The following is a 24,093-nucleotide window of genomic DNA, read 5'->3' as shown; positions in this document are numbered from 1 at the left end:
CGACACGAGGACAGCACCTCCCCGACGCGCCATGACGTCACGCGCCCCGCCTCACTCCCCGCGCCAGCCCCCGCCCCGCGCGCGGCATTGTGGGAGGCCGGAGCGGGGGTCGCTGGGGGGAGAAGATGGCGGCGCAGGGAAGGGGCCGGGCAGGCAGCGGCGGCGAGGAGACGCGGGGTTCGGGGCGGCCGGAGACGGAGCTGCTGCTGCACCCGGAGCTGCTGTCGGAGGAGTTCCTGCTGCTCACGCTGGAGCAGGTGCGCCCGGCCGCCGCCGGGGAGAGAGACGGCACCGCCGCGGCGGGCCCTGCGGCGGGGCGGGGCGGAGGGGGGGGCGCCTGCTGGGCCCGCGGCCCTGCTTGCGGTCCTGTCCTGCCGCCCCACCTCACACCCGCCCGGTTTGTTCCTCCACTTTGCTCTGCGGGGGAGCTCCGGCCCCCCGTCACCGAGCCGGGAAGCTCCCTCCATGCCCTCCTGCGGTGCCCAGTCTTTCTGCGGCCCTTAACGGGTGCGCAGGGAGCGTTAGGGTGGAAAAAGTCAACCCCCCAAAAAACCCCAAGTCGGTGCTGTGCAGGCTAGGCACTTGCTTAGAGGAGGCCTGTAGCGTCAGAGACGTCTCCGTGTTTGCAGAGGGTCTGTGTTTGAGCACTGCCGCTCTAGCTGCTGAAGAGTAATCTACCCAAATCAGCACCTCTGTGGGACAGTGCATACAGTGAAATCATCTGTGGAAAGATGATTTTTACTCAGTTATGTTGCCACATTCACACCCGGTGAATTAAGGAAATGCATCCTCCGTAATCAGTCAAGCTGGTGCTTAAGTATCAATAATGGAAAAAAAATTGAGTTTGCAAGTGGGTTATAAACACTTTTGGGCCGTATGAAGCATCAGTTGATGTGATTTGGAATATTTGTCACTGCCTTGCCTGGAAATTTTAGGTGCATGAAACAGTAGTAATCAAAGTTTTAGGTTTTTGTGTGAGCTCAGTGAAGTTTTGTATGCTCTTGTCCATGTAGTTTATGTGGACAAAAATGGACAGGTTTTAGGCATACATCATAAGTCATGAAGTGGTGCCAAAACTAGTAGTGGCAGAGACTTGAACTGCTTTCAGTGACCTCTAGTTTGTAGAAAATTAGTGGGGTTTTTTATTTTTTAGTAAATTTGGCAGGAGATACCAAGAAATTTTGTTCGCACAACCTTCTACATGATTAAAAAGCCTGGTGGTCTGTTATAATTGACACCTACCTGAGATCTCCCTTTGCAACTTACTGTTTGGGAACTGGGGAAGGAAGTGTAGCTCTATGTCTGCAAGTTTGAACTGTGTTATGTTCTAGTTGTCTTTATTTTTAGGAGCCTGAAGAAAAGCTCTGGTATTGTAGTTGGATTCAGGGAAGTGTGTTTTAGGGTGCATGAAAACATCAGTCATCAACAGTATGTCTGTAATAACTTTTTTTTTGGCACTCCCTGTTGGGAAAAATTACAGGGCTTTGAATAGGGAGGGGCTGCAGGGTTGATCTGTGTGGGCAAAAGTGATGAACTGCCCAGTACTGTTTGCAGCTGGATCCATCTGTCTGACAGTCATGAAAACAGCCCATCACACACCAAAATTTCAAGCAGAGCATCTCCTGGTGCCTGTGCTTAAATGCAGTTAGTGAAGAGTGGTAGCCACCAGGGGTAGGAGACACAAAAAGATACCCAGGAAGAGGCACTTGAGATATGTGAAGAGATGCCCTTGCAGGTAGTGGAAGAAGAAACCACTATGCACTGATCCAAACATCCCATAATTCCCGTTGCCTCACTGAAGGGAGGGACCAAGCATAATCCACGTGGAAAACGAGGGAAGTTGACTTTAGGAAGGCAGGAGACTAGGCTGTCTTTGGCACAGGACAGTCCATGGCCTCCCCACACTGATCACCCCTGCAGCTCCCTCACTTCTGAAACCCCGGCATTGATGCCCAATACAGTACCATAAAGTGGCTTTTGAAAAAAGAAATTATGCCAGTAAAATGCGCGTGATTTGAATTTGTCATAATAGTAACAACCTTTTCTCTGTTCCTCACAGAAGAACATACTAGTTGAAAATGCTGTAAAGATGGACAAAGATGGTCTCACTGATCTCTATATTCAACATGCCATTCCCCTCCCTCAGCGTGACTTACCAAAAAGTAGATGGGGGAAAACGATGGAAAAGAAAAGACAGCAAAATGAGTCAAAAAGTGAGAATAAAAGGTAATTTAGCTTCTATTGGGCTAGACTTGGAGAATTTAGGACAATGGATTTAGTTTAATCTTTGTTTGCCTGATTAATGAAACTTGTGCAGCTCTTGGACATTGTTACAGTTTACAGAGAATGCTGTGTCAGGTCTCCTGTGTCAGAAGTGTTAGGTTCTACTACTGCAATAACAGGAAAAAAGGGAAGATAACATTTGCATGACAAAAAAAAGGTTATTAGTGGTATCTAGCTTACAGTGCTTCTTTTCATAGAATCACAGAATGGTTTGGGTTGGAAGGGACCTTTAGAGCTCATCTAGTCCAACCCCCCTGCAGTGAGCAGGGACATCCTCAACTCGACCAGGTTGCTCAGAGCCCCGTCCAGCCTGGCCTTGAATGTTTCCAGGGATGGGGCATCTACCGCCTCTCTGGGCAACCTGTGCCAGTGTTTCACCACCCTCATTGTAAAACATTTTTTCCTTATATCCAGTCTGAATCTACCCTCCTTTAGCTTAAAGCCATTACCTCTGGTCCTGTCACAACAGGCCGTGCTAAAGAGAATCCCCCCATCCTTCCTATAGTCCCCCTTTAAGTACTGAAAGGCCGCAATAAGGTCTCCCCGCAGCCTTCTCTTCTCCAGGCTGAACAGCCCCTACTCTCTCAGCCTGTCCTTGTAGGAGAGAGGCTCCAGCCCTCGGATCGTTTTTGTGGCCTCCTCTGGACCTGCTCCAACAATTCCATGGCCACCTTGTGCCGAGGGCTCCAGAGCTGGATGCAGCACTCCACGTGGGGTCTGACCAGAGCAGAGTAGAGTGGCAGAATCACCTCCCCCAACCTGCTGGCCGTGCTGCTTTTGATGCAGCCCAGGATACGGTTGGCTTTCTGGGCTGCGAGCGCACGTTGCTGGCTCATGTCCAGCTTTTCACCCACTAGTACTGTTATGTCCTTCTTAGCATGGCTGCTCTCAATCCCTTCATCCTCCAGCCTCCATTATTAGTACATTTAAAAATACTTCATAATGAAGAAAAAGTAATTATTTTTTGTTTCACCCTGTAATTGTTAAATAATAATAATAATATTTATAGTGTTTAAGAAAAGGACCAAAAGCATGTTTAATTATGCTTGCTCCCTGGACAGGCTTGGTCTACTCTAGAGTCAGGGCGTATGCTGCAGCAGTTTTGTGTGTCCAATTCAAAACAGCCATCTACTTTGTGAAAGAAACATTCTGCCTTGTTTTTAGAACCTGTTTGTATTTGATTGGAAAGCAAAATCTTCCTCAGGAGTTTATTTTACTGCATCTCTTCTCCTGACCTTCCCCCTGCCCGAGGCTTTGACTTTGACATGTGATGTGCATGGGTGGCATTCTGGTTTAGCTTCAGCAGTAAATATTAAAGGAAAGGTGGATGGAAATTCTAATTTTGCAGTATTACAGCATGTTGATTTCATGAGTCTGTTTTAACTTTACTGAGGTTTCTAACTGGGAAGAGCTAAACAAATTTATCAAGTGATTTTTTTATTTTATTTTGAGAAATTTTTAGTGGCTAGAACGCTGAGTTATCTTGTTATGTCAGGATTTTTTTTTTCCGTGTACGTAATAGCTCATGGTACCTCGATTTGTTTGTAACTTGCAACTTGAAGATGAAAGCATGAGGTTAGTGTTTGAATAATGAGAAACTGTTGGTGTGCTGGAATAGGGAAAAAGGGATTTTTTTATCAAAGAAATAAAGATAGCAGGCTGGATGTTTTTGAGAGAAGGAGGCAATGTTAATTTTTAGATGGGAGAATGACTTGATCGAGAGTTTACATGTAGAATAAGTTTAGGTACTCATATTTTGGTACACTAAAATTCAGTAATGGTTAAAGCTATGTAGTATTTGCTGGGAGAATAGTAAGTAAAAGGAGATATGTTTAATCTACCACTCTGCTTTTCTTTACCAGTTGCTTTCAGTACTTAACATCTAGCATGCTAGGCTTAGTGTTTTGCTCTGTTGTTAGATAGTGTTAAAGTTTTCCAGCATTTACTGTTATTGCTTGTATTACATCTTCCATACTTAACAAATAATGCTGTCTAGAGAAAATAGTGTCTAGAAGAGTTAATCTTTTACTGCTAGTGTTACTAATGACAGTGAAATGGGAGAAATAGACTTTCAGCACTTTCATTAAGTAAAAGTTGCCCAGAGAAAACGTGAGTTTTAGTATATTCACAGAAAGAATCAAGGAAGTTTGATCATCTTTTTGAATGTTGAAATATTACACTTTTCCTCATAGTTGTGTGCACCACTTAAGGAAAACAGGCATGATGCCATTGTGCAGAGGAGGATGTACTACTTGGCATTCTTGTTTTTACAAACAAAAAATTCCTAGGTGTTGTGAGGCTATAAGTTATGTGCAAGTCAGAGATGGGAGCTAAGTGGTGCTGTTAGTTCGGTTTAGAAGTCAGATAAACTGATGATCGTATGAACAACAGGAGTTTTCTGATGAGGTCCTCTGTGGAAAGCACAGCTTTACAACATGTGCTGGAATTAATACGAGGCTTGGAGCCTTGATCAGCACAGCTCAGTGTGTGTTTGCCTGTCTCTGGTAGTTGCAGATAGGAGATAAAAACACACCGAAATTTAAAAGTCAGTGTTGAATATTGTGTTTAATTTTACTGCTGGTGATTGATGGCACGTCCTGAAAGACTTGTGAGCTGCAGTAACATGTTATACCTCAATAATGCAATCAAATATCAGAGGTCACAGATGATGGTTTATACATGTTATTACTGAATATTTGAGCTTGCAGACAGTCATACCAAATAAAAACAAATGCAGTCTATTCAACTTCAGTCACTTCAGAAAGTATTTGTGTTCGGGGGCAGTTAATTTTGTAGATCTGTAAGATCATCTTGCCTGCTGGAAGAAAGGGGATGGTATGAATCTCAAAATGTATGTATAGTTTCTGAAGTGCCATTGAGTCTGAAGACTCTCACCTGCAAACTCTCGGTCTCCAGGAGCACTGTGGCTGTCCATGATCAGAGCTGTGGCCTTGGTAGAGCTATTCATTTCTCCTTAATCACCTGAGAGGCCGCTTCAGCATCCTCTGAGAACTGCTAATGTGCTGCTAATATTCAGTTCAGTGTGAAACATGGTACTTCTCACCAGTTTCAGACATTCAGAGAAGAGGTGATCACCTGCCTGTTTTGGTAACAGGTGAATATTTAGGATAATGAGGGGGTGGGAGCTAAAACCTACACTCTTCTCCATTTTTAGGGTGCTACCTTAAGTACCAAGGAGCATTTTTCATTAAATTGTCGTCATAATCAGGAGTTGCTCAGACGCCATCCTGACTATATGAGTAATTGTGTGAAACAGTGGAAACCAGATTGCTCATGTAGAGAAGCTTTTGCTTCCTCTAGTAAATCTTGTATTTGTTACCATGTGCTACAAAGTAAACAGCAGGTTTAGAGCACACCTTCCATCCAGCCCAGCCTAAAGCGTGGCTAGAACATTCCTCTGGGATGTAGGAGATGCGCACTGAGATCTAGGTTTCCCAGAGAGTGTCCTGCAGGAGGGGACACGATCCCAAAATGGTTCATTCCAGCTGTTAGCTAGCATCAGTGTCCTCCCTCAGAAGAGTGCTGGCTAACCTGAGTCCTGTTCTGAAGCTTTTAGGCTGCCTTTACTTTATATAAAGAAAGTGAATGTCACACCCAAGGTTCTGTGTTCTTCTGTGAGCCATGTATCTAAAAATTAAATGTGACAGTTCTTGATGGTACGGCATCCAAGTTTCTTTTGGAACTTTCCCAAAGTGTTTCACTGGGAACATTACTGCATTATATTGTGTGGTCATTTGTACAAATGCTACAGTTCTAAAATTCAGTTTAGAGTACATAACAGTCCTCGTAGAATTGCAGTTATTTCCTGACTTACCAGTACTAACCAAGATGAATTAAAAAAAAGAAAAAAATCTCCATAGGAAAAACAGATTTCTTATGTTAAGGAAGGTGACTGAAAAAAGGTATAAAATTTTTTCTTTCACATAGTTTGTAAACTGTCTTTTCAAAAAGGCTGCTGGGGAATGTGTTCCTTTTCAGGAGTGTTGAATAAACTCTCAGACAAAGCCAAAATGAGCAAAAAATATCATGTGTTATTTCTGAAGTGTGTGTCAGCTTTTTAGACTTATCAAGTGAAATTATACCCCTTAGTTTAAAGGATGTGTTAAATACTGCTGTTGTTTCAGTAGTATTTAACTGAAACAACATGCCTGTGTGAATATTGCTGGTCTTGGAAGCTAATCTCATTTTGTAGAAGCTCTCCTAGGAACGGCAGCTACTGTAGAAATATGCCAAAGAGTTGTGTCTGATCTCTTGACAAACAAGTCCCAAATGAATTGAAGGTCTTTCATTGTCTCTGTTAGTTCCGGGAACCCAATGAACAGAAAAAGAGGAGGATTAAGTGATACGCGTTGTTGTGAGCAGATAGTAATGTAGAAGCAAATCTGAACAGGAGCTGAACCTTCTCTTGCTCTATGAGCTCTTAAATTCTGACTCTTTTTTTTTTTTTTTAAAGAAACACATAGTCTGGACAGAAATTGTGCAAGTGCTATGTAATTTCTTAATATGTGAGATTTATCAGCAGTTACTAATCTAATGTTGTTCCAAGTCAAACAAATGGAGTCTCTGCTTGTGGCCTATTTTGAAGTCTGTTGAGATACTTATCATCAATATTGTAAAATCCATTAATTACAAATTAATTAATATATTTCATTGTTGAAAACACTATAGTTGAACTTTTAATCATCTGTTTAATATGAAATGATTAAGCAGTGTGGACTGAAGATTGAAGTTTCTAAACAGGAATATTATATAACTTGATGGTGGTTTGGTTTTTCTATTGGCTAAATCTGTGCTTTCCAAACACTTTCTCTTTGTCATTCTTGAGCAATGCTTTTTTAAAACTCTAAATGTAGAGTAAATTATGATAACTTTGTGCTTTATTTTTTGGCAATCAGGATGTTTTCTGATACTACTGTTTTGATATTAGCTTGATAGTATTCCTTTTTGATAAATGAGTTGCTACTAAATTGTCCAGCCCTGACTACACGTGGGCTTAAAGGCACAAACTATTAAAAACAATAGTCATTAAATCAGCTTAGGATTCCTGTTCAAAGAAAGCTTATTTGAAAAACAGGCTAAATGTTTTCATTCCTTGTCTTACAGTCTTTTGGACTATCTTAACATGATTTTGAGTAAGAGGGGTAACAGGGAGGTTTAGAAGCATCAGAATATTAGATGCTGTCTAGTAGGTAAGGTGGCACATGTTTTCAAAAGGTAAATATTTGAGAAATATTTAGCAGCTATTATCTCTTTAGTTGCTCTGGAAGAGCCACAGTGGTATAAGCGCACAGTCTTTGGTTGTACAGCTTTAGTTGTCTGCCTAGAAAGTTCCTCACACAACCTTCTTTCCTGAGGAACACTGTTCCTCACACAGTCCCCTGCCCCCTTCCCCCCTTTATACTTTGGAGGCAATTTCTGTTGTCTATGTTGGGAGCAGCTAAGAGCTTAAGGTTAGTATTTTGGGATATATTTTTACTTTAGGCAAGACTAAATTAATTTTTACTACTCATGTCTTGGATACGCTATTTTTGGACCACCTAGCTTGTGTTTCTGAGAATTTTACAATTTGTATTTTCAGTGTTACAACGGTGGAAGGTTTACGGAAGCGGCCATTAATTGTATTTGATGGCAATTCAACAAGCACAAGCATAAAGGTGAGGAAGACAGAGAACGGAGCTGCCGATCGCCTAAAACCTCCTCCAGCTGGAAGCACCACCAACACTGTTAGAAGATTATCAGTTCCTTCAAATGCCTCCACATACATTTCAGCCTCCAGTTTATCAGAGGACGCTAAGCTGGGAATGAGGAATAATGAGGCTAAGCAGAACAATATTTCAAAGACTAACAGCAGTGTGTTGGATAGTCTCAAGGTGTACCCTTTGTCTCCGGTAGCAGGAACTACTGTTGTGAAGTTAAAGAGGGCTGTTCCAAAAGAAGAATCTGATTTGCCGGTATGTACGTTCAGTATCTTGTTTTGCAGCTGGTGTGTTTTTTAATTGAAACTTGCAGGAGCCAAAGGTAGGCCCTTGTAAGAGTTTTCAGGATTATTTTATTTTGGAGTAATAGAGTCTTTTTTTTAGAAGCAGGCAAAAGAGTAGCTGGTTTAGGAAAGATTAGAAGGAAAGAAATCAAGTACTTCATGCTCGTCCATGGGAAACTTATGTGTGAGAGAGGCAGCTTTGCAGAAAACATGTATGTGATTTTAAAATGAATAAGTAGGTAGTGCTTAACGTGGTGCTGGTAGCAGTCAAATAAAATACAAACAAAATAATCCTACTGGTAGGTCTGAGAGAAAGAACAGGTATTACAGAACAACATGAACAGCCTTAAAGGGAGGACAAGTGGTCTGTTTTCTGTAGTAGGGAAGAAAAAAATGGTAACATTTGTAACAATTACACTTGAATGGTTGAGCAGGTCAAGCTTTCGTTTGTCAAAGTGAAGGAAGAGATATTACGGGAACTGAAGTGGGATGCTGAGAGCTGTAGAATATATCCTTAGTGGAAGAACGCCATCTGGTTTAAATCTCACATAGGAATTGGCAAGCTAGAGGAAGGAACTGGATGTCAGAATCTGTAGAGCTGCCTAGCTGGTGGGTCTGAATGAAAAGCCATAACAACAAACCATACTAGTTGAAGTGAGAGGCCAAAGGTTGAGTGCTCATTTTGAGCCATGGTGATCCTAATTGGGTACCTAGGCTTCTATATGATGCTGAGAAAGACATGCTGAGATCTTGAACAGAAGGGTGCTGCTCTCAAGTAGAAGACTGATGACTGAGCTGCTAACCATAAAGGTATGTAGTTATCTTCTACATACAGTTAGATTCAGCTGCAAACAAATTTTCTGTAGAGAAAAGAACTATACTACAGATGGGGGCAGAACGAGGCTGACGAGCTGAAGTGATGAGAGAAGAGCTAAGGCAGGATATATGAATCTAGGAGGGCGTATCTTTGAAGCATAGGTAATGGTGCTGAATGTAGCTGCCAGCTGGGGAGATAGATAGAACAGTGGTTATTTTTGACAAAGGTGTGACTAATCTTTAAGGGCTTGTCAGTGAGCGAGGAGCAATGGGTCATCTCCTTTATAAAATGTGCTGTGACGTAAGGATGAGTCTTACATTTGTGTTGTATTCCTGCATAATACAAATCAAGGAAACTTCACATTGCCACTGGAATACAGGAATATCTGGATTAAGTCTGGGCTTCAAAGGAAGAAATAGAAATATCTGCCTTCAGTTGAACTGCAGGGGGAACTTTAGATATGCAGTGTGCAATTACATTGACTACCATTTTCCCAGCACACTAGACCTAACTTCTGTTTTCTAAATATTGCTTCATGAAATGCTTTCTGTTTGTTTCTTTTTTAAAAAATCCTTTCATGAAAGAATGCAGGTAATATCCTTGCTGCATGGATTGGTAGGTTCCGTCAGACTTCTATTAAACGTGTGCACCTATATGTGTGGGTGTTCCGAAAGACAGCTTTGGCACCTTTTCTGAGAATCATGGCTGAGGCCCTGAAGCAGATTTATGGTGGAGATGTGTGTTTCCTACTACCAGTATCACTGATTTATTTTAGTATTTAGAACTCTTCTAAGTACTGGTCAGATCTGAACCTACAGAGCTTTTGAAACTTGCTTAGCATACACCTCACAGCTTCTTTATATAGAATTTAAATGTTCTGTAGACATGATGATGAACACTTAAGTGACGCTGTGTAACCGACACTTGGAATCTATGACTTCTGACGCTTGACTTTCTATCTTAGCCACAATTTACATTGTTCAAGTTAACACCAGTAAGTACAGTCACGCCTTGGTTGATGTTGGTCAGACACATTTGAAGTTAGGCAGGTGTGTTGTATGTATGTTACTTCATGGTCTGAAATTAAAGAACGTGGTATTGAATAATACGTGTTGCAGCCAGGAAGAATCATTACGCTTGGCAGATGGCTGTAGAGTGTAAAGCCTGATGGATTTTCAGTATGACAGTAATGACAGTTTCAAGCAAGTGATTGGTCTTTGCCTTTCAAGAAAAGCTGATCTTTGGGCCTAATACCCTTCAGCCTTTCAGTGGTTGCAATCCACAGGATTGCTGTAAAGAAACTAACATTTAAACTCTTAGGGAAAGAGAGATCTTTGGATTGTGTTCCCCAGGCCAGTGAGTTGCACGATGTTCTCGAGAATTCATATACCTGTCTTTACTCTGCTTGTGTAAACTGTTAAAGCTCTAATTTCTCAGATTTTTTTCTTATTTTAGATGGTGAAAAGTAATTATTTCACTGCTTCAATGTCTGTTGTTTGACTTGGGGCTTTCTTGATTATTTCTTGGGGCAGGGCTTGAAAGATGAGTTCATCTGAGGCTTTGGCAATTATTTAGCTTTTTTTTATACAGGTCATTACAAAGGAAGACCTACTTTTCCTTCTTCATCTAACGTTTTTACTATTTGACAAAAATAAATTGGTTTCCTAGTTATATGTTTATTTTTTCTTACACAATCCCACTTTAACAAGTGTTTTAAGAAGGAAATGTGAAATAACTTTAGAAGCATCTTTTGAAATTTCAGTATGTACCTGTTTCTAAGCTGCATAATTGAAAGATATTTTTTGCATAACTAGCTGTAGGATTAAGAAAAAACAAAAGACATATATGATTTGCAAGTAGTTAAATTCAGTGGCTGTATTTTTATCTTCTCTAGAGAAGTTCTGTCATATTTCGTTTTCTCCACAAGGTGGCAATATAAAGCTGTTGTAGTAACATATAGCTGAGAACAGCAATAGTCGGTACTAGATTTGAACATGGCAGGTTAATTACTAACTTGTACTTGTGCAGTGTATCTAAGAATACTTATATATTTGCTTGTATTTCAGAGTGACCTAAAGCCTACGGAAGCAAAGAAGAAAATCCAGCATGTTACATGGCCATGAAGTAGCTAATGGTGCTTGAAACATACATGTAACTTCCATATTTTCAAACAGATAAGTCATATTTAAACAGTTTAAGTACAGTTCTTTTTAAATCTTACAGGGATTCAGATTGCTGTGAAGTTTTAACAAGTTTAAAAGTTCCCTATTGTAAAGCTGGAGTCATTATCACCAGTCACCTTAAGAGTGTCTACTCTCGTCCACCAAGTAGTTCATTACTTCTTTAAAAGGTGGTAATATTACAATGTACCAACCCCTCCACTTTTAGTTTTCAAGATTATTATAGTTCATCTCCTGCATGTGACTACGATTCACACATACAAATATTTATTTCAGTAAGATTCAGTTTTGTTCTGTTTCTGGTTAAATAGTTAAAATAGCTATTGAGATTCATAGTGATCCCAAGAGCCTTCTTGGCTTCCAAAAGATAATTTGTTTAGATGAGAAAACTGACCATTTTGCTGATAAGATAGTCTGAGACAAATTTTTTTTTTTCCTTTTTGTTGCATGGAACAGGAGCGTAGAATTTACAGTGAAGTTCGGTTGGTAATAAGAGATGAACTATTGAACAGCATTACTTCAAATTGAAGTTTCTCTTATTGACATAAGACAAGAAATGCACAGATGGAAGTATGTTTAGTTAGACTGTTTGATATGAATCTTTGAGAGGAAGTAGTGAATGAATTAGTGCCATGTTCTCTTAAATACACAGGCATATTTTATACGTGCATAAGTGTAAAAATGTGCCAATGTAGCAAATTTGCTTCTTTTCCTCATTACAGTCAGGCTTATAAAATATGGGCAAAACCTGTGGAATGCAGGTCAGTTCTTTGTCAACTTAGTAACAGCTGGAGGGGGACAGGGATAGGAAGACAAAGAATTCCCTTGAGAGCACTAGCATATATAGTTGTACTCAAAAAAACCCCAACGCCCAACCTGTTTTCCCTTCCTTTGACAATTTAAGATAGATGTTGGTTTTCTGTAAAACTTGGTGTTTCCTCTGGATTATTGGTAGTGCCTTAGAAGGCAGAAATCCAGTTAAGTTGATGGAAACATTTTTACTGAATCTCAGTGGCTCAGGGTGAAGCCAGTTTAGATCCATTTTAGATATGGATGGTAAATAATAATGCTCCCAGACTTAGTAAAACAGAAACAAACAAATCAACTTCTGAATCCACTTAGTTAACCCTCTAAAAGAAGCTGTCAGTAGTGATCTGAAAGCTTGTTTACATTTTTAACATTCGTTAATATTGAAACCAAAACTGTAACTTAATTCATTACTGACAGAAGTTCTCCATTCACTGCTATGATATAAAAGGCACTTCTTGAATGCTGTAAAATGGTAAGAATGTGCGTGTTTTGAAATATTGTGTGCTGTTTCCCTTTTACTAAACACTTGTGCAGTTTTTGTACCTGAGTACAGCAAACTTTAACGTAACGTACATTTTGTATGTAAAAAGTTGTCTTTTAAGTAGCCTTATCCTATTTAAATAAATACAATTAAAAGCAAACAAAGTAGTGCTGACTTGTTTTTGTGATGTAATTAAGCTTGTTCTTGTTATACAGTTATATTTCAGTGGACTTGAAGTGATTAGAGCTTAAGAAGAAGCTTAGAGGGTAAAAGGCTCAGTAGCTGCTTTGGAGTTTTAGCAGCAGTTAGTATCATGTGAAGTGCTGGTCCTTGCACTAGTGTAACAGTCTGGTAGGAATTCTGTTTTGTGGGTGGCTTCTTGGCAGTGGTTTAGAGTCTAGGCTATATTTTGTTGTAGTTCCAGTTGCTAGGAGCACGTGTGTTTGGTACACGTTAAGGAGTGATTTGCAGAATTCTACTGGAATAATAGCGTGATGCTACTATTGCGTGGTAACAGTCTTGTTTTCAGGCTGGTGTGCTCCAGCCTTGCCATGTTTCACCTACCTTTCCCTAAAGCTGGGACCGTTTTGCTTTCTGTTGTAGGACTTCGGGGGGGGGGGGGGGGGGGGCGCAAGGTGCAAACCATGCTGCTCTTGGTACCTTCCACTACCCCCTGAGCTAATAGTAATCCTTCTTCTCTCAGCAAAGTATTAGAGCAGAGCTGCAGTGTGCTAGGTGATTGCCAGACCCCAGAGGAGAGAGTAAGTGAGGTGCTTCCACTCCTTTGGGAGATGTGGATATAAGAAGGATTTTCATGGCTCTTCTTTACTATAGCCTTCATCATAGAATGAAGTCACCAAAGGATAGAATTTAGTTGTTCAGTGATACCAGATTAGGGCAGTGTGCACTTCAGAAATGTCAGCCAGCCAAGTTCTTCAAATGGTGTACAGTAAACCAAATCTAATCTGATGCATCTACTGAGCTTGTTGAACTATTGAGAGGAATGACCTGTGAGCACTTTAAACCTGGTACAAAAAGGGACAAATTCAGGAGTGGTGGCAGGAAGTAGGAATGAACCTTCCCTACACAGGTACACACAGAGTAAGTATATTCCTAATTCTTTCCCTCTCTGAAGGTTCCTGTTGTAAGGGTGACATATTACTTTCCTCCTTTTGCTGGATACAAATGAATTCCATCTGGAAGGTGTGCCAGGATCATACATTGCATAACATGGCCATATTTCCTGAAGTTTGCTTCGGGAAGAGAGCTATCTTCCTCTGGATTGTTTCCTCCTGATTTTATTGTCCTGCCAGCATGCTGTTGCTAACAGTTGCCTTTGCAGCATACATGGAGCAGAAATGATGCTAGAGCAAAGGGTATTACGTGTTGCAATACAGAACAAAATAAAGGCATGCCCTAGTATAGAAGTTAAACTTCTGACTTTTGCAGAGATTCAAAGTCTTTTGAGTTGTTTTGACCCCCTTGCTTGCTGGGAACAATAATATTTTGGTTTTGAGTTTAGATCTTATGAACACATTTTTATCAGCTGCAGTTGATTCGGTATTTTCATGCAGCTGTTCAGTTTTGCTGATAATTTTCCCACTGATCTCAGTTAGTAGAAGACTCTGTTGTATCAGCAGGGCCCCTGTGAGGATTGTCCAAACTCCACAGTTTCGTAATGACTGGGTGCAAAAAGGGTTCTGTTTGTATGGCTCTTACATGGAGTTTCTTCGGGCTGTGAAAGCATTTTATTAGTAAATATCTGAGATGTAATACAATTAAAGCACAGTCACAATTTTGTTTTAAACGATTTTATTTTGAAAAATACAATGTGCAGTGTAATGTCAACTAACTGTAATACTGACACTGTCAATCAGAACTTGTACTTCACACAACGATCAGCTAGTCATGCAATAAAAGATGTACCTGTTATGAAGCGCTCCCACTTCAACTCTTTTATCATTATCTCTTTATAGCACGGCACAAATCCTCGTACACTGAAACACCCTCTACGTTCGCAGTCTTTCTACATGCTTGACAGCACACACTTGTCGCATAGCTCAGGAACACTGAGGCGAGACCACAGCCTTATTGAAATTGAATGGTGTTTGCCATTGATTTCGGTGGGCTGAGGGTTTCACCCTGAATGAATTCCATCTATGAATGTATTATGCGTGGCCACTGTAATCCTTGAACTATAACACTTGCTTGTAACTGGAATATTTAGTGGAAGGAAAAAGTAAAAACCAAAAAAGAGTATGTTATGTCAGTAACACCCAAATGGTTTTATATTTCAGGTTTTGCATTAGTTATCATTAGCTGTAGGAATCTTAAAACACCAACACTGCTACTAGAGATTTTGTTTTTCCCTCCAGATTTGGAGAGTTTGAAGAAAAAGATTAGGTAATGTTAATAGTACAGCGAAACAGAGTGGCAAAGCTAGTTCCGAACATCTGTGTATTTCAGACTGTATATTGCAAGCACGGCTTCACCCCTCTCTCCCCACCTCTTAATTTGAGCTTTAAATATCCTTCCCACATTCAGGGCAAAGGATGTCATCCCTTTCCGTGAGGAAGCCGCGACCCACTAACGAGAGAGAGCACTTCTTACAGTTAAAGCAATCATTATGCCACTGCCGTTCTTCAAAGGAGATGTACTTGGTTCCTCCGAGTCCTGTTTGAAAACCAAAAGCATTTTGTTACAAGAAAAGAATAGCACATCAGCCATCAAGTGATTCAGGCTATTTCAGATTCCCCTCATGGATTGCTATGGAGATCGGACATGTAGTAGTGAAAAAATGCCATTGTAACAAATCTGTTTGTTGCTGTGCTGACTTTGCTGCCGACATTCAGTAGCAAGTAATATTTTCATCCTCAAATAGTTATGTTGCTTTTCAGCTAAGTTAGTGAACTAGACTTGTATCACTGGTGATAGACGAGGGCAGAAATGAACTTTCAAGGGAAGGCACTACGATACACAGCAGAAGAAAAGGAAAGCAACTGCCCCTGAACAAAAGTCTGATAGTTCTTTATAGAATGTTTTATGGCATCTGAGTAAATTAATTTTGTTTTGTAAAAATATTGATTCTTAGCTTTGAAAGAGGAGTGCCTTAAGAAAAGAAGCAGGTTAGTAAACGACAAAAAACATTCAAGAGTTTGAGGGTATGGAGGTTATCGTAAGGGGCGTTGAAGTTGTACAGGAAAAAAGAGAAAAGGGACAAATGTCTCTTAGTACTAATTACCTCTTGCTTAACCTCAGAAATGACAAACAATTTAGATATGATGCATTGGAATGACTAGCTGGCAGTTAGTGAAAAGATTTAGTTGGGCATATCTCTTACCTGATGAGAGGGGGGTTTTGTTTTGTTTTGCCTTCAGTAGCAACATTTTGAAAAAACAGTATATGATAGAAAGGACTGTGATACTCAAAAGAGAAATACCTCTTTCACACAGACAGAAAACAGTGCCAGTGGTGTTATGCACTGACTTTTCCAGGAGCTATGCAATCAAGCACGTGTTAGTGAGGGGCAGGAGCAAGGTCAGAGCAATAACAAGAGAGAAAATGGTGCAGATATAATTCAGATTTGCAGTCTTGGACTGTATGGACCATGCTGTTAAATGCTGGTTATTTCATAGAGGACGTTATATTTTTATGCTATGTGTTTTATAGTAAAGCTCTAGGCAGTTGCTCTTTTAAGTACTTTTGTACTTAAAGCAGTATCTAAAAGCCTTGTCATTTCTAAGTTGCTGTCCTGAAAAGTCAGGGAAGAAAGGCGCCATGCTACAGCCCAAGGTGCAGGCCAGTGAGACGCTTTCTGCTGGCAGAGGGACCGTTGCTGAGGTCAGCGATGCCTCTAACGAGTGCAAGCGGAATGACGTACGGAGCATGCAAATCCCGCTACGTGCGTAGGTCTGTTACTGCGTGTCCACCATGTTCCGTGAAAATCAGATGGGACGGAGGAAACTTCAGTTTAAGGACCTCTTCCATTTCTTTTTGTTAGGCACTTGAAAGGCATCATTAGTATTTAATTTTCACACATCTTGAATTCTGTAATGTCTTGAGTCTCCCAAGTTATTTGGAATGAATACTGAACCATTTTTAATGTTAGAAGCATTTCACTAAAGAAAAAAAAAAAAACAACCAAACCCCCCCTGAAATTTAAAGGCACTGGCCATGAGAGACCTACCGCTGATTGGGTTTGTGCATCCAGCACACTTCTTGGCGTAGAGGTTGCAGAAGCAGCTCAGGCAATATGCGAACTCATCCCTGGAGGTAAAGCGTTGTCCAGACAACTGCTTCTTGCATCCAGTACAAACGAAGCACTCCTTATGCCACGGCTGCTCCCGGTAAGTAACGCCTCCTGTAGTGATAGCCTGTTTTACGGAAAGTAGGACAGAAGGTGATTTCTTGAGGATGGCAGGTTTGTATCTTGATTTAGTAGAGAGGAAGTGCGGTGAGTTTTTTGTGTGTGTGGTAGGCGGGAAAGAAGGCTTAACAGCAGCAAAATCATCATTTCGGCTGGAGTTGACCTTGAGAAAAGCATGCAAGTGTTTTATTATAATTTCCTAATTTGTACAAAGAAGCCCCATACTAAAAGTACTTTATTCTCCGTATATTATATAATCTCACTCTGAATTCTCCTCTCTGTTTTTAAAGCTAGTCTCTGTATGTCGCTTTTCATATGCATGTGCCTATTCCTCTCATCTCTGTTCCTGCACCTGTCCCATTCTTCATGGTGAAGGAGCTACCTTATGGGTTTCAACTTCCCTGTTACTTTCCTTGACAAAGACTGTTTTATTTCAAATTTTAGCTGAAGTCTTTGCTTTTTGCTTCTCTGGACTTTGTCTAGGGTTTTTCTCTTATAACAAGTTGTTGCCTACAAACACAGCTCCCCTGATGTTAGGCAAACTGAACTTTTTTTGATCCTTTGAGTATTCCTAAGAAGGCTGTGAAATTGGACAGTGTAATTTCTCTTCCTTTCTTCCCTGGGAATCAGGCTTGTATTTGATCATGCTACCTAGTATGTATAGTCATCCATGTCTTTGCCTCTTTCTCAAGTATTTTTGAGCCTGTTCTCAAATGTACTTGAAATTGGGCACTGTACAGAGATTTTAAGAGCTCCTAGAATCTTCAGAAAATTGGCGGATGGATAGGAGGTAGTAAAGGCCATTAGGTATACTTCAGGTCAAAGGCTGAAAGAAAAGATTAGCCTTTACCTATTTTGTTTTGCCTGTGCAGCAGCAAAGATGCAGTCGTTTCTGGCCAGCCATACGTCTGACCAGGCTGCAGCTTTGCTTGGCTGGAAGGGCGAATAAGCAGGTAGCACACACAGAAGAAAGTCTGGGTATGGTGGGCACGAGTGGTGGCTGGAAGTAAGAGGGTAAAAGGGAGACAAAGAGGAAGCAGTGCCAGTGGGAAAGGGAATTTACTGTGGATATAGCCCTAGTTTTGGTTGTCTTTGCCCAGGCGTATATCCACAGGAAGCTGGGATTTGTTAGTTCCATAAGCGGTGAGATGATTCTTTTCAGGAAAGAATTCTAAAATTCTTATCAGTTTCTGTGTATAGAATTTAGGAAATTCACAAATAAAAGCCTAGAAAGTTGTACTCCTGAGCATATTGAGTTTACGAGTGTTTATTTCAGGAACAGCATTTGCTCTGTGTAAGGCTTATCTTTCTGTCTTGAACTTCATTAGAATATTAAAAAATGGTCAGCGTTCTCTTCCTTCCAGTTGAAATGTTTAGGTATATGCTATATGATGGGTTGTATTGGAATGAGGTTGTTGCACTGCAGAGTTTTAATTTTATTTTGGTTTGTTTGTTTAGGGTTTTTTTTTGGTTTTGTTTCTTTGTTTTTAAATGCATTCTCTGTACGCTTTCTATTCAAAGGGATCTTTGACACGGAGTGAGAGAATTCTCATTGTAGTAAATGCTGTGCCTGGTGCAGGATGGGAACTGAAATTATCTCTTAAAATCGGATGATTCTGAATCTTTTAACACACAGAAGAATAAAACATTCTAGCTACTTGGACGTGAAATGGGATGGACTTCAATCCCTTAGGTTTTAGGTAAGTAAAATAAGAGCACTACCTTCTTGCACTGGACGCACTGCATGGCAAACTGCTTTTCATAGCAGGGTACGCAAAAGTTTTGATTGTCCTTAGGGATGAAACTCTTTGTCCCAATGGGCTGTTGGCAGCGGTAGCAGATAAAGCAGGTCTCGTGCCAGCTGTTGCCCTTGTATTCCATCTTCCGGGTACCTGTAATGAGACCAGAGCATGAACCGAACAACTTCTGGCTGAGACAGATGCAGTTTGTAGCTCTCGTTTGCCTGACGGCCGGCTGTCAGGCAATAAGCAGTGCAGCTATAGAAATAGCTAGAGGCTACTTCATGTTCCTACCAGCTTTGCATGGTATTGGGAACCATTCTAATTTTTTGGAGAGTGAGTGGTGGCTCTCCTCCTATAAAGAAGAGAAACATTTACTGCTAATAATGAAGGCATAGGACACCTTTTCGTGGTATTATTAGAGTTATTCTAACGCACAGAGAGGTTCTGGGGCATTAGCAAGACACCTATAAAAGCTGCTGTTACTGCTAAGTGAAGGTAAGGCCATTCCTCATCAAAGTTTGACTTCGTTCATTCCAAGTCCCTTTTGTTTCTTTTGCAGACAGCTGCAAGGTACCTGGTTAATTCCTGGCAAGCTTCTTGCCTCCTTTCCCAATGAAGTATAGTCGCTGTCTGAGACAAAGGATTAATTAATATCTGTTCTGGGGCCTTGTTCCTGTCCTTGTTGAGGTCCACTATAAATTTGCCATAGTTTCCGGCCCTGAAACAGCTATCCTAAAAGTTTTCCTGTCTCTTGAAACTTTCAGTAAGAAAAAAATTTTCTCTGTCTTCAGTTGTATTTAATCCATAGTTGCAATATGAAAGGAAGAAAAAAATCTTTAAATAATCTTTTACTGAAAAGCAGAAAAGTGCTGTAGTAGTTAGGAGCTAAATGTACTTGTCTAGAGTGAAGTTTTAGGGTACAGATACTGTACTTTGCAGATTCAGTCCATTGTATGACAGCGCTTCCAGGAAATTGGAGATGCCCTATTACATGGACAAATTTCTTTACACACTATATCATTTCCTATGTATCAGCTTGAGTCAAAATATTTGATACGGGCCAGAAGGGAAAACAAACAAATGATGCACCTACAGTTCTGCATTACTCTTGAGGCCTGTAGCAACAAACATGATGTCAAGTGCTTGGAAGAGTGACAAGCGGATCGTGTTGGCTAATGATGAAGAGCCACACTAACTCCTTTGATGCCAACTCTCCCCACCCCCGTTGCTGCAGGGTGGAGTTCTATCATTTTTCCCTTCTCAAGCATTAATTTATCTTTGTTTACGAGGTGTGTATTTTTCTTCTTTTTCTTTTTTGGTCTCATTAAATTCTGCCCTGAGGCATACTTCAGGATTTTTTTTTTTAAGAATTGACTTGCAGGAGTGTAGTAAGTGAACTGTTAATTATCTTTCTCGCCGATGCTTACACGCTTGAATATTTGTGATCCATTTTATTAATGGACACCTTTTAAGAATTATGCCCTCTCAGTGCTGAAAACTTTCTATAGTATACCAAGGAGCAAATAAATCAGTCCCTGAAGGAACAATATTCTGGAAAATGGATATGTGGATAATTTTTTAAAATAGTCTATAATTTCATTTTCACATTTTTAGCTGTTCTCTCTTTGGAATTGTGTTGTGAGTGAAACTCAAGGCAGGGGGAGCACTATTTGTTAGCTGCTAGACTGAAGTGACTGGGAGTTTAGTTTGCAGGAGGACTGAAGGATCAAGCTTGTAATTACTTTAGTATTGGGCATGTCGTGATAATGCTTTATTAAATCTAAATTGTACATTTAGTGGAGCAAAGCAAAGGGCAAGTGTAGCGTTAACAGTCTCTATAAAGGCTGTCCGACCACTTGCTGGTTCTTTCAAAATGAATTATGCTTCACTTGGTGATCATAGTGCTCTGGTGTAGCTCCTGTGCTAACATCGTGTGCTGTGTAAGTAAAAAATACATGCTGGATGTACTGCTCTCCGAACGTGGTGACATCGTGGCTATCTTGAGTAAGACCAGTTGATGGTTGTAAAGCTTCATAAAAATTGATTTCTTCTGTTTCAGATTATAAGAGAAGAAAGGATTCTCTGGGTCACTAAATCCAGCCTCCATTACTACTTTTCAAACTGTAGCTGGCATAATCCGCAAAAAGAGATCCATTTGGTAAATAAGCTCACTGATCATGGGGGTGAATTTGATGAACAGTCTTAAAAATATATATGTGCTATATACATATATGTAGTTCCAGCTTTAAAACCAGCACTGGCTGTTCCCAAACATGTCAGTTGTTGGTGCTGTATCGGTAAAAACAGGTGCGCATGGAATAATAGAAGGAGATGCCTGAACTCAGTCATGAATGGATAGGGGCATCTGCTTTTAAATATCTTTATTGTTTCTACTTATACATCCTGTTTCATCATCAAGCCCTCGTTTTTACACTTTAGGTGCACAATGTTGTGGTTTTCAGCTTTTGTCTAAGATGATTGATGTCAGAGCCAGCCAAGGAAAAATTTTACTGGAAAAAGTAACTAGTAATCATTATGGAGCATGTATGTGGATTCTTCAAATTGCCTTTTAATATTTTATTTCTGGACCAATATTCCTTCCACTTTAAGCCCTCAAATCATCACAGAATGCTATAGGATTGACATGAGCAGATGAGGTTTTAGCAATCTATTACTGTAAGCTCATGTTTCATGTTGAAAAAGAAAACAGAGCTTTCCTGTTTCTTCATATCTTTCTGCTCAGGAAAGACCTTAGAAGCACTGGGACCAATTCTTAATTTTTATGGGAGAAGCTAAATTTACAGTAATTACATAAAAAGCTAAATAATTAATTAAGCAAGCTGTTAAATACACAAGCTGCTTCTGATCTTCAAGCAGTGGAAACCAATCAAGATAGTACAAAGTTGGGATTGGACAGAAAGATCAATTTTAGTTATCCAGTCATCAGAAGGCTTTTAATCAATACTGCTGTACAAAATTATAAATTCCATTAATGAAAATACTAAATGAAATGCTAATTTTCAAGGGTAATCTGCTTCATGTGAATAAGAGTTCTATCATGATCCATTATGAAAATTACATGTTCTGGTCATGGAAATGACTTGGAATGCACCATCAACTGTATTTTACAAATTTCACCATCACTTAGCAGAGATAGTGAAGGAAAGACATTTGTCACAAATGTTGCTGAGTTTGGGCTTGCTATTTAGCCTAATCTTTTCTTAGTCCAAAAAAGTGAGCATCCTAACCTGGCATAATAGTCTTCTTGCATTCATTACATTTGGAAGAGTATTCGTTGGAGTAGCAATCAGTACAAAGTAGGTGCTCCTCTTTTGCAGCAAATGGTTTGTCCACCAATGAATTCTTGCACTGAAAGCAGTGGAAGCAGGTTTCATGCCAGTGGCGGTCCTTGTAAGACAGATCCTGTAGAAATCCAAAACCACAGAGTAAGCAGAATGAATAGTTTATACAACTGGAAGCTCAGAGAATGCAAACACATCCAAATCTGAACCACAGCCAGGAGCTGAGGCTAATTTGCACAGCTCAAGAAAACGTTCTGGTGAAGGTGAACTTATTTTGCTCTGATAACCAAGGACAGCTCGTGACAACTATCGACCCTTTTGCAGTTCGAGGTAACCTTCATTTTTTGTATGTGGCAGAGGAACAACTATTTTCATTCAGGTATTTCCTCTGAGATTAAAGCCCCATTTCTGAGTCAGATTAAAACTTGTTAACCTTATAGGTAGGGTAGATTTCCCCTATTTGTCTCAGCTATTGCTGATTTTTAGGTCATTTCATAGCTGTTCATTGCTGGACAGAAATCCTTTTCCCAATTACTTGCTAGTATTTATTCAGTTCAACAGATTTACACCAAAGGTGGAATTGGTCTCATCTCTGGGGTTTGTTTGTTTGTTTGTTTTTCACTGCAACTAATTTTTACCAACTCTTGTGTTTTGGTTTACCTATGTTTTAAATGTGGATCAGACCGAAAGATGAGAGATCACATCATACCTGCAGCCAGTCATCCAGAACACTCTGGCCAAGGGGTTAGCATGGACACCTAAGTATTTAAAAAACTCCTTGCAGTGGTACTTCTATTATTTAAAACAAAAGTCCTTCTAAAAATTGTGACCTAAAGGGATGGATTGTGCCATTGAAAATTTAAATTAAGGTGGACGAATCATGTAACACTTGAACAGTGTCTTTGGACTTCAAACAAAATGAAGCTTAGCTCATTACAAGAAAGGGCTTCTACCCCCAAATATATAGGCTTCAGTTCAAGGTAGGAGTGTGAGAGGCTAGTATTGTCATGAATGGGGGTTATAAAAGTTTAGCAGAAATAACTTCTAGGTTCTAGCTCAAGATTCACTATGTATTAATTACAAGCACTGAATTAATCTGGTTAACTGAAGGAAAAGAATGAGTTGTAGAATATCAGATTTTTTGACTGTGTAAATGGAAGCATCACAGTGTGTTCAAACATAATCTGGCCTAAGCTGCTCTGTGTCAGTCAGCACAGTCACAGGTAACTCCAAAAGTGCAATCTTAGCCCAGAGAAAACAAAAGATTCTGTGGATTTAGGTTAACCTAAAATAACCACGTTATGTCTGCAGGAGCCTTGTTCTCATAAATAGCTAACAGAAAACATCGGAAATAATTTTGCTGAGCTCAGCTGATGTGTGGTAGCTTGTTAAACTACACTAACTTCAGTCAGAATTTGATGATCCAATAAAGACTTTGTTTGGACAACTGTGCTGCTCACCTAAATTTCTTAAATCTCTGTGAGTAACAAATGGTACCCAATGTGTCTTTCATCTCAGAGGTTGCACTCTGCAGCAGAATATCTAAGCCTCCTACTTTGCAGCTTTCAGACAGTTGTTTTTGCAGCTTGTCTATTCATTTCAGCTAACTTCTTTTGAAACAACCCAGATTTCTGACTGTAAGATTTTAATCTTTTCTAATAGCAAAATGAAAAACTTATTTGGGATTTATTTACATTTGCTTGCTCTTTAAATGAAGCTGAATAGCCTGAATGCGATCTCAGAGGGGAATAATATTTTCAACAGAAAAACACAACATACAGCCAACAGAGTTTTCCAAAATGTGAAATTTGCCTGCTAGAAAACAGAATCACAACAGATCTGTTTTTCTTTCTCTTGTCTCTTTCCCACTTGATGCCTTTCTCCATTCTGCAAGCTATTTTTTATCTGCAAAATTCATATGCTGTTGTCTGCTTTGGTTTTGCCTTGTTTTATTAATAAAACTATACCTTGGAGAAGGTGTGTGCCTTTTAGTAGAGGAGTAATGAAGACAAGGATTAGGTGTCAATGGTTAGGTGTCAAACTGACTCAAGGTTTGGTCCCTGAGTCAGTTATGACAGCAGCTTGTACAGACACTAGCTGGGTAGGTGAAA

At 40.1% G+C, this 24,093-nt stretch overlaps 2 protein-coding genes across 3 annotated transcripts in view; one reads left to right on the top strand and one right to left on the bottom strand.

The window, feature by feature from the left end:
• The first annotated feature begins 77 nt into the window (after window positions 1-77).
• C1H2orf49 (chromosome 1 C2orf49 homolog) lies at window positions 78-14,504 on the top strand. Its single transcript, XM_075092331.1, has 4 exons — window positions 78-257; window positions 2,060-2,226; window positions 7,883-8,255; window positions 11,168-14,504. The coding sequence occupies exons 1-4, from the start codon at window positions 126-128 to the stop codon at window positions 11,222-11,224; spliced, it is 729 nt and encodes a 242-aa protein (XP_074948432.1). The 5' UTR covers window positions 78-125; the 3' UTR covers window positions 11,225-14,504.
• The window catches only part of FHL2 (four and a half LIM domains 2), a 43,883-nt gene continuing 34,157 nt past the window's right edge, over window positions 14,368-24,093 (bottom strand). For both annotated transcript variants that reach the window (XM_075092318.1, XM_075092310.1), the window contains exons 3-6: window positions 21,929-22,103; window positions 18,661-18,830; window positions 16,759-16,945; window positions 14,368-15,245 (exon numbers count right to left, since the gene is read on the bottom strand). In XM_075092318.1, coding sequence (XP_074948419.1) covers window positions 15,094-15,245; window positions 16,759-16,945; window positions 18,661-18,830; window positions 21,929-22,103 — 684 coding nt within the window. In that variant the 3' untranslated portion in view covers window positions 14,368-15,093. The remainder of the gene's footprint in view (window positions 15,246-16,758; window positions 16,946-18,660; window positions 18,831-21,928; window positions 22,104-24,093) is intronic.

This window comes from Phalacrocorax aristotelis, chromosome 1 (genome assembly GCF_949628215.1).
Source record: "Phalacrocorax aristotelis chromosome 1, bGulAri2.1, whole genome shotgun sequence".
Lineage (NCBI taxonomy): Eukaryota > Metazoa > Chordata > Aves > Suliformes > Phalacrocoracidae > Phalacrocorax > Phalacrocorax aristotelis.
The sequence above is the reverse complement of the archived record's forward strand: the minus strand, read 5'-3'. Positions and strand labels throughout refer to the sequence as shown.